Source organism: Cygnus atratus, chromosome 3 (genome assembly GCF_013377495.2).
Source record: "Cygnus atratus isolate AKBS03 ecotype Queensland, Australia chromosome 3, CAtr_DNAZoo_HiC_assembly, whole genome shotgun sequence".
Taxonomy (NCBI): domain Eukaryota; kingdom Metazoa; phylum Chordata; class Aves; order Anseriformes; family Anatidae; genus Cygnus; species Cygnus atratus.
In genome coordinates this window covers 96,066,371-96,076,659 of record NC_066364.1, presented here as the reverse complement: position 1 = coordinate 96,076,659, position 10,289 = coordinate 96,066,371, and the positions used below count along the sequence as shown (strand labels likewise).

General features: G+C 44.0%; 1 protein-coding gene across 1 annotated transcript; it reads right to left on the bottom strand.

Moving 5' to 3' along the window:
* Positions 1 to 286: 286 nt before the first annotated feature.
* PRPH2 (peripherin 2) lies at positions 287 to 9,612 on the bottom strand. The gene is made up of 3 exons (XM_035562584.1): positions 9,032 to 9,612; positions 6,065 to 6,311; positions 287 to 523 (listed from the first exon to the last, which is right to left on the bottom strand). Exons 1-3 carry the CDS (start codon positions 9,610 to 9,612, stop codon positions 287 to 289), a joined length of 1,065 nt encoding a protein of 354 aa, XP_035418477.1.
* Between the last annotated feature and the right edge of the window lie 677 nt (positions 9,613 to 10,289).

Genomic DNA, 10,289 nt, shown 5'->3' with positions numbered 1-10,289 from the left:
TTTTTGAAAACTAACCATTCCTGGTAAGGGAACATGTGACTATTGCAAGTCCTAGTGGGGTCATTTTCCCCCAGAAGTTATGAATATGGTGTACTCATAATGTGGATAAATGCATTATCCCAAGGTGCACTATGCTGTTTACTCCCATATTTAGATAATATATAAAAAAAAAGCATGTGTAGCAATGTGTATTCTGATGGTTGATACACAGCTTTTAAAAAGTAGGTATTCACAGTCCTCAGTTTTTTTCATTCCTCTTTTATGAAAGTCCATGTCATTTAGGAGCTCAACTGACCGTTGTGATGGCTGGAGTCTTCCCAGCTTCTTCTCCTTCAGCCCCTTCAGCGCCTGCTTCCACCTGATTGAACTTACCAATCTTTTTCAAGCTCTCCAATGCAGATTTCAGAGTGTCTTTCAGGCTGTTCTCTAGAATCCACCCTTCACTTTCACACTCGGGGTCTTCAGGATTTGGGATACTTTCCAGAGAGGTGTGCAAAAGACGCAAGCCAACCATCACTGATGTCTGCACCATGCAAAGGAGAAGACAGAGACCGTCAGAAAAAGCTTCCTATCCCTGTCTGCCACCCTGCCTCCAGAGAGTGTTTTTAGTCAGTCTCTCGTCTTCTAACACCAATGAGAACAAGTGACCACTTACTGTTGTTAACAACCTCATAGGATTTGTTCTGTAAAGGGTGGATGATGCGTCTGTTATCCTATCCAAATTCCCAAGAAAGTGGTTACATCTGGTCTTCCAAAACTATAATAGCTTTAAAGAAGTTGGCATCCTTGTAATTGTTTACATGGTGGCACCTCTGAGAGCTGCCCTGGACCTGCAAGGTGCTGCTTGCTATTAGGCTTTTGAACTGGAGATGGAGGAAACTTGCAAACTGCCTCAGGTAGCTGAGAAGATTTGGAGTTGGGTATCAGGCACATAGTGTGGCCAACTGCAAAATTCACATCTGGCTTTTGGGCTCCTTTGAAACATGGGACTGCTCAAGCATGTGTTTCTGTGGACCGTTTGTTAGCTTTTTTACCCTGGTCATCCTGCCTATGTATGATCAGTGTCTCCAAACTCTAGGAAGACTAAAGCTACCACTGGCTACCCTCAACATTTTCAGATGTTTTTCTACCTTCACTCAAGGCCAGAAAGGGAAAATCATTGGTCAAACAAACCAAAAGGGAAAAACATTGGTCAAACAAACTTCATCAAATACTTCAGTATCCAAACGCAACTTCTCATCCTCTTTAACATAGGAAGACAGGACCCCTGACTCCTTGGTCTTCAGAAAAGGTTCTCATGGCCCTGAATCTGGAAATAGTCTCATTTTATTGTGGACCTACCTAATACAACAATGACTTTAACCAATTGAAGCACCACTCTATAAAGGCCACAAGAAATGGTAAGTCATATCACACTAGTCTCAGGATTTAAAGTGTTGGACATCTTTCTTTCACTGAGACCCAGTTTTCCTTCTCACAGTCCTGGGACTAATATCCTTCATAGCAGTGGTTGTTGTGGGTAAACATTAGTATATTAACAGGTCTGGGCCTAAAAGATGATCTCTGTGTTGCTCTCTACCTGTGCTACCTCACTGTATGTCAGCAGTAGCTTTTTCTTGTGACTGACTTACTAAGTCCCACTGTTTGACAGAAAAATTAGCTGTACTCTCAGGCTCTAAGTCACTAAATATGGTCTTGCTTTAAAGAAGAAGATGCTTGTGTTCAAGGCAGCAGATGATCTGCCCTTGGATGAGATTCTGTAGCATTTTCTCTCAGTTTAAGACTTCCTTTTCTTAAAAGTCCTACTCAGAAAGAGTTTTGAGTCCCCAGGTGTAAGAGGCTTGCTAAAAGCTGTATGAAATGCTCAGGCTCTCATTACCTCCTCTGACCTGAGCCTGTCATCTCTGCCAGATGAGAAGAGGGTCCAGGAAATTGGAGACAACTATCTGGTAAATTAATCTGTTTCCCATATGATAGCACAGGGCCTTGAACCATCAGTTTTGCTGAAGTAATTTATGTTGTAAATTATTTATTTCAAACCTTCCATGCAGGCAGCTTTTCAATACTCCCATCTCTTTCAATTTGAAAATCCTGGCTAGGACACTTAGAGTTGCATACAATGCACAGATCACATTATCAGAGAAATTATGAACGACAGCTGGACTTGTCTGCTACCTCAAAAATGCCTCAGCATGCTTCAGTTTTGTAGGGATACTTAGAGTTGACCTAAGCCTGTAGAAACATTTTGAGGGACCTTGATGGGCTTGAGAAATGGGCTGACAGGAACCTCACAAACTTCAACAAGGGGTTGTGCAAAGTCCTGTACCTGGGAAGGAAAAACCCTAGGCACCAGCACAGGCTGATGACCTGCCTTCTCGAAAGCTGCTCTGCAGAAAAGAACCTGGGGGTCCTGCTGGTCACCAAGCTGAACGTGAGTCAGCAATGTGCCCTTGTGGCAAGGAAGGCTAACATTTTCATGAGCTGCATTAGGCAAAGTGTTGCCAGCAGGCCGAGAGAAGTGATCCTTTCCCCTCCACTCAGCACTCGTGAGGCCACACCTGGAGTGCTGGGTTCAGTTTCTGGGCTCCCTAGTACAAGAGAGACATGGACACACCGGGGAGAGTCCAACATAGGGCCATGAAGATGACTGAAGGACTGGAGCACCCCTTCAATAATGTAAGCCAGAAAGAGCTGGGGCTTCTCAGCCTGGAGAAGAGAAGGCTCAGAGGGATCTCATCAACATACATAAATACCTGAAGGGAGGGTGCAAAGATGGAGCCAGACTCCTTTCAGTGTTGCCCAGTGCTGGGACAGGAGGCAATGGGCACAAAGTGGAGCACAGGAGGTGCCTCCTGAACATCAGGAAACACTACTTTAACATAAAGGTGGCTAAGCATGGGCACAGGTTGCCCAGAGAGGTTGTGGAGTCTTAATCTTTGGAGATGTTCAAAAGCCGCTTTGACATGGTCTTGGGCAACCTGCTCTAGGTGTCCCTACTTTAGCAAGGGGCTTGTACCAGATGGCCTCCAGAAGTCCTTGCCAAACTCAATCACTTTGTGTTGCTGTCAGTTGTAGACCTGTGTTTAATTCCAGTCCAGCAGAGAAGGGTCCCACAGCTAGCCCAGTCTTGCTCAGTGATGATTTACCCTGGCCAATGAACAAACCATCATGAAAACTCTTGTCATTTTACAGCAGCTTTAGAGTGGCAGGAAGAACAGGCCTGTGACATTTCTCCAGGGCTGTGAGGGCTCGCTATATCTGCATCTGGTGCATCCCCCTGCACCACAGCATGCTTAGCCTCTCAATCTATGCCAGCAGAACATACTCTGTTCTCCGGACTGGTCCCTTCTCCCCTGCTGCCTATGGGCAGGTTTTCAAGATTATTCTGTGCCTCTTCTGGCACTGAGTTCCCCTCTGGCACATGATGTGCAGTGCACATCCCACTCGTGCCCCATGCCTCTCCTGGGCTCCCAGTTGCCAGAGCTCAGTGCTGTGCTCCCTCTGTGGTGCCACGCATGAGATGAATTTGGCACCACACGTTTATACAGGTGAAGGCCCTGGCATGGCTGGGGACTGCTGCTTCCCTCCCACCCTTGATTTGAAAGGCTCTGTTCCAGCCCCCAGTTTTCTTTTCGCTGGCTGAGGCAGGTCGCAAAGATGGCCGGGCTTGCTCTGCTTGACCTTCTGCAACCAAGCCCATCTGTTTGCCAGGGTTTAGCTGGAGGCGGCTTAGCCAGGGCACCGTGTGATCTTTTTTTGTCACCCTCATGACTGATTGTCACTCCAGGGAAGCCTACAGCTTTGCTAGTAAAAGCAGTGTGCAGATAATAATATACTTCCAGAAAACACGACAGGCTGCATATATTTTGTTTTTCCAAATAGAAGTCCTAACAGTTCAAAACAGGTTTGTACAGACACTTGAGACCCCAAGTCGGTGCTGCAGAGACTTGGTGCCTGGAGGTAACGGTGGTGAGGAGAGTTCCCCGTGGGGCCTCAGCACCCCAGGCCCTGCCGGCAGAGCCCTCGCAGGCCCCATGGTGGTTTTGGCCACACAGGAGGTGCCAATGGCTCTGGCTTGCGCCAGTCCCAGAGGTGAAGTAACACAGGACACACTTTTGCATTTGAATTTTTCCATAATTTCTCAGCAAGCTAGCTAAAAGTGAAATACAGCATGTGGGGCCCACAGCCCCACTCCCAATGCGTTCCACCCTGGTGAGGCTGAAGCCTGACTTCACCAGGAGCCCAGGCCTCTGCTGCACTGCTACTCAGTAGAAAACTGTTTTCTACCCTGACTGCAATTTAAAGAAAGTGATTGTATTCCAAGGGAGGATAAATTGATGTCTGCTTCCTGCTTTGCTTCCTCCCTTCAAAGTTTCCCTTAAAAGCAGGGGGAGTTTAAGACCCAGATCTGGACCTGTTATTGTGGAATATTAAGCGAGCCATAAATATCCGGGAGGGCCAATTAATATAACCTGGGATTGTGAGTGCTTGTGAGATTTCTTTAAAGCTTTGCCCTGAATGTCCTCTGATTACCTGAAAAAAATCTCACATTTTATTTCAAAAGAGACGAAGGAAATAGAGGAGAAGATCATATTTCTCATTACTTCACAGGCTGAAAACACTTCCAGGGTGTAATTTGATAAGTTAGAAATAAAATGACGTATTTTTATCGCTGCTATTAATGTTAATGTATCGCTATCACTGCTCTCCCAGAAGGCAGCAGAGTTATGTTATGGGCTCCTACTCATGATTTTTCACAGCTGGCTTTAGTATTTCTGTGCAATTTTCCCCTGAGTTTTTGAATCCCCTTCTGATTTTCACATACAGCTGAAATTGCCTCTCCTCAAGGACTTGACATTTGAATCTGTGCTGAGATAGGCACCACAGACATCTCTCTGTTTTCTGACCAGAACAACGGTGCCACAAGTAGGTGGGACATGTACCAGGTGTGCAGAGTAGTTATTTTTACAATAACACAACATGGAATAACTTTGTGATGGTTTTCTTTTCCCTTTCAGTTCATAGATTATTTGGGTAGATGTTTGTTTTTTAAAAAGCATGTTCCTCCCTGGGAGGAGTAGACCAGTGCTTGGAACAAAATGCAGTGCATCTTTTTCTATTTGTGTTTATCCAAATTTTGAGAAAAACAGCCAAATCATTTCAGATAGGTGATGCAGTTGGGCAGCAGCCGTTTCCAGTGTCAGAAGCAGCCTGCTTTGCTCTGCACCCTGCAGCAACCCTTCCTTTCTCTTCCCTTCCCTTCTGCCTCCCAGCCCTCACGCGCCAACCCTCGTGCCCCTTCCATCCCACGCTCCTTTCGCATTAGCACTGATTAAACACCACAACAAGAAATTGGCTGTCTCCTAAGGGCAGAGGGACATGTTTTTCTCACATCTAATGGACAGTATTTTAGCAGCAAAGCTTCACTTCAGGTTTTGGTGCCCTCATCTGCACTGGGCAGTATTTTCACCTGTTTACACATACACCACAGCTTCTGGAAGTACACTACAATAAAATTAATCTATCTGCTTTGCCTAAAACTTTTTTTTTCTTTTTTTTTTTTTTTTTTCTTTTGGCCAAAACCATTAATGGAACTGATGGAGAACCTTAAATCAAATGCTGATCTGAAGCTGGACACTCTGCCTGTGTTATTTTTATCACTGCATAAAACACTTAATTCCACTTTCTGTCCCACAAATTGATGCCATCTCTTTCTGATGCACTGCTTTAAGTACTTTCTATTCCCTACTAGTGGGAACCCGGGTAGAAATAATGTACCTGGAGAGCTGAGCTCTCTGCACAGGGCACAAAGCTGGTCCTTTTATTCCCCTTGCTGTGGGGACGCTAAGCCCACTACCAGGCTTCCCATCTCCAGGCTGGGACCTTCCAGGCCTGCTGAAGATGTCCACTGCTGTGTGAGATTTCCTGGCCACAGAACAGTGGTGGGTGATTGATGTATTTTATACAGATTTTTAGGTCAGAAGTAGACGTTGGAAAGGTCTGGCCAAGCCAGAGCTTTGGCAAAGCAGGGTGAGGGGGAGAGGGCACCGTGCCAACAGGTTACCTCGAAAAGCCAGACGAGGAGGACGACAGCACCCATGGAGCTCATCATGCTGCTGTAGTAGTGCAGGAGGGCTTCCCGGCAGCCGCGGCCCCAGAGGTTGAGCTCCTCCGTCTGGTAGTCATAGCTGTAGTGAGCCGAGTTGTTGGTGACCTGGTACTGGATGCAGGGCCTCGGGGAGCTGGGGTTGCAGCAGCTGAAGGGGACGCCATCAACCAGGTACCGTCCATCCACGTTGCTTTTGATTCGACTGTATGCAGGCAAGGGCAGAAGGACATGTCAATGCACACACACACATAAAGACACACCACAGAGAACTTGAACAAGGAAGGGAGCAAATGAAACACAGGTTTTCCACAGTGTTTCCTAGCCACGCAACTTCTCCGCATCCCCTGTTTACAGAGTGGCATTCCTCCTGGGTGATTTTCCTCCCTAAAGCCCTTTTCCATGTCAAGGTTGCTCTGAATTTATAGGTAACTCTTCTTTATGGACACAAGCCCTCTTGAGTGACTTTCTCAAAGAATGTAATGTTTAAGAAAAGTAGAGAGAAAGTTAATGAAAGGCAGTCAGAAAAGAGTGATTGATCACTGCATAGCTAGGGTGGAAGGACTGCTGGAGGTGACCTGACTCACAACAGCCTTAGGACCCACTATATCCTGCTAAATCATTGATCCAGCAAATCTAGTATCTTCTCTTCAGTGACAATAGCTCCAGGAAGGGGCTATGCATTTATTCTTGGCTTGGGAAGGTATCCAGTATTTAAAACATGAAATGTGTTTCAGCAACAAGATGTTCAGAAATTCCTGAAGTCCTTGCAGGAGCTTTCTGACTATAATTCATTTGAGACCATGGTTGCTCTCAATAAATAGCCATTTAATCTGGTGCCTTATCAAGATGTTTAGACATGAGATATTTAGAATGCAAGTAGTTCCACTGGGGCTACAGAAGAAAACTATAATAAGAGCACTGTAACTCTAATAAATACCATCTTACTTAGAAAGTGGTACAGAATGGAGAGGCCTGGTGATTTAGAAAGGAAAAAAAAATAAAATCTGAGAGTCACTTGTAGCTTTTAATAACAATATTTTAAATTTGTGTTTTACAGAGAGATGATGACAAAAGCCTAGTGAGGCAAAATTCCACTTTGCAATCAGCGCCTAAGTACATCTAAACACTAAATGCGGTTCATTGCCATTGATGTGTAAATGCTCCACGAGATTCAGAGAGATTGGATCAGACTTTAATTCTACAAATAATCTAAAAATTGCATTGCAGAGGATGGACTCCCACCTTCCCTGGAATTAAGGAGAACTTTGTTACTGACTTGAAAGGGGCCAGAATATCCCACCAGGAATAAGAGCAGAGTTTGTGCCTCACCATGTAGCTCAAACCTTGAATTCACTCATTAACATCCATCTGTGAAATTTTAATGCCCTATTTCCTGTTTCAGCAGCACAAAGAAATTGCTGTGAGCCTCAGTCCCAAATAAGACATCATTTATTAAGGACAATATAACCTTGTTTTCCCTCTGTGCTTTGTCCTTCCACTGCTGCTGGATTAAGTTATAGCTCTCAAATCTCCATATAATGCTGGCAAGGTGAACTTATTATGTTTTCAAGTAGTTATTTATACCCACAGGCATACCTTCACAGCACAAATACTCCCTTATTAAATGGTGAATGTATCTGTTATAACCCTGCAGTGCAATAGGTTAACCCTGTAAGAGTTCTCACTATACTGTCCTGGTTGAGAATTGTAAAAATCAGCAGACCACCAACTAGTTGAAACAATATGCAGGGAGAGAGGCACACAAATGAAGTAGCATTTACACAGCCGAGCGGGGATCTCATGAGATGCACAAAGCTTTTTTCAAGAGTACTTCAGACTTTTTTAACATACGCAGTATATTTAAAAAGCAGATGGCTCCTAGTTTACAAGCCCCTCTGTGTAACCATCCAGTACCAACCTAACGAGTGACGTTCCCAAAGAAATCAGAATAACAGTCTCTTCCTCTAGAGCTTAAGTTATTAAAAGATTGTGGCTATTTATGCTCAGCATTCATTTTTTCATTTCAAAAGTTCATTTGTTCTCATGTTTATTTTTTTACTTGTGCTTACTGTGCCTAACCTCATTTTAAGATTAATACCTCTTTACACCGACAATAGAGCCATTAAGGTGTTTCTGGTCAACAATCAGTTCTGGTTTGCATAGAGGAAGCTAGTGAAGTTTTCATATGAGGTTTAAAAAATTAAGCATGAGTCTAGATTTTGAACTTTTTTTCACATGTTTAAGAACATACAATGCACCTGACTGTGAGACAGTATATAAAGCTGGGAACATCGATGGATGCTGACAGACCCAAATTGTCACAGCGGTGAAGCAGTCCACTGAGTGAATTTAATAATGGAATTCTAAATCATAAGGATTGAAAACACGCGAGTTATTGGTAAAGCATTGCTGTTTCTGCTTGTTTTCATGAGATTACTTACCAATATCTAAACTGGAGTTTTAGAACCTGTGTCAATCGTGTCTACCCAGTGGCCTCTGCATGGGAACTTAGGTCCTGTGGAAATCTGCTTTAAGTACAGCGAGGTTCTAATACTTTGCTGTTCACCACATGCTTGATTTTGGAAGTAGGAATGTGTGGCTTGGTGTAATGAGTTTATAAAGAGGTAAAAGATAGGAAGATATATGTTTTTTAAGTCTGTTTACATTGCACCATGTAAGAGTGGGAATCACATTTTACTGCTTTGCATTTTACATTCTGGATAATGTTAGAGGAATCTGGCAGAGGAAAAAGTAATCTAGCTGAGCGTTTGGCATCTCTATTAAAGCAAGGGCAGAGAAAAAAAGAAAAGCATTTTATACAAGAAAACCCTGCAGTCAGCATCTGTTGTGATGTATGTTTCTTTAGCTTAATGCTGACCAAATCTTGATACTATGCAATACAAACCCCACTAAGTGACTTACTCTTTCACTTCCTTGGAGCTGAAGTCCAGGTATCTGTTGCTGATCCACTGAATTTCAAACCAATCTTTGAAGCCATTGTTTCCACAGCATTTGAACTCAATTTGGAGCATGTCAATTGTCTTCTTCATGAAGCATCTTCCGGGGGTGTCTGTGTCCCGGTAGAACTTCATGCCGTTCTTCAGCCCCTGAGCCAGCGTGCTCTCCAGAGAGCCCCGCATGAGAAAGCAAATCAGAGCGACGAAGAAAATGAGTATGTTGAAGAGGAAACATAGTGCCAAGTAAGGTTTCAGCAAAGGTTTCCACTTGGCAAATTTAGTGGGATCCAGAGAGTCGTAACACATTTTGCCAGCAAAACCATTGAAGGCGCAGGATAGTATACCCATCAATATCAAAGAATTGGGCACAAAATGGCTTTCAGAATTGTCCATCACTTCGCTTCGCTTCCGGAGCTCAATTTTGAGGAACAACCCCATGCTAAAAACAATGATTCCAGCAAACACTGAAAACCAGTTCATGAGCCATAGTCCCTGGGCTAGTTTTACCCGTTTCTTCTGGTTGAATTTGACTTTCAGCAGTGCCATCTTCACAATACGTGAGGTGTTGAAAGGTTTCGCAGCCTGAACCCCTCTTCTCCGTGTAAGCAATTTGAGGAAGAACCATTCAGGCGTTTAGAAAGGCTCCGACCGGCACAGCCTGAAGCGAGATGCTGCACGGCCCCTCCATCTTGAGCTCCCCGTGCGTGGGTTCAAGCAAGCAAATACTCAAAGATCCAAATTAACAATTTCTCATTAGTAAGAATAATGGGCAATTTGCGCCTACAACTATTTCTGGTGGTTCCTTCCAAGCAAAGGAGAAACAGTCTCAAGGTTTCAAATGATTTGATCTGGATCTGCACGACGTCATTCTAATACCTTTAATCATTTGATCCAATTTGGAGAAATGTCTGTCAACAGATGAGTGGAAATAATCCCTCATTTTACTATTTAGTAGATTTGGGCTTTCTTATGATAGGCTGCTTGGCAGAATGTGAAAACCCAGCGATATAAAAAGATCCTTGTTAACAGAAGAACATGGATGGTTTGAGGGAAAGGGAAGAGGGCTCTGAGATAAAAAAAAAAGCTCTTCGAATACATAAATACACTTCCTCTGCATGACCCTGATTTATTCGTACCTACAGCCAGAAACACCTTTTCTGTCCTCATCCTCCCCTGTTTACCCGAGACGACATCCCGTGGCTTATGCATTCTGGAAGCAGCTA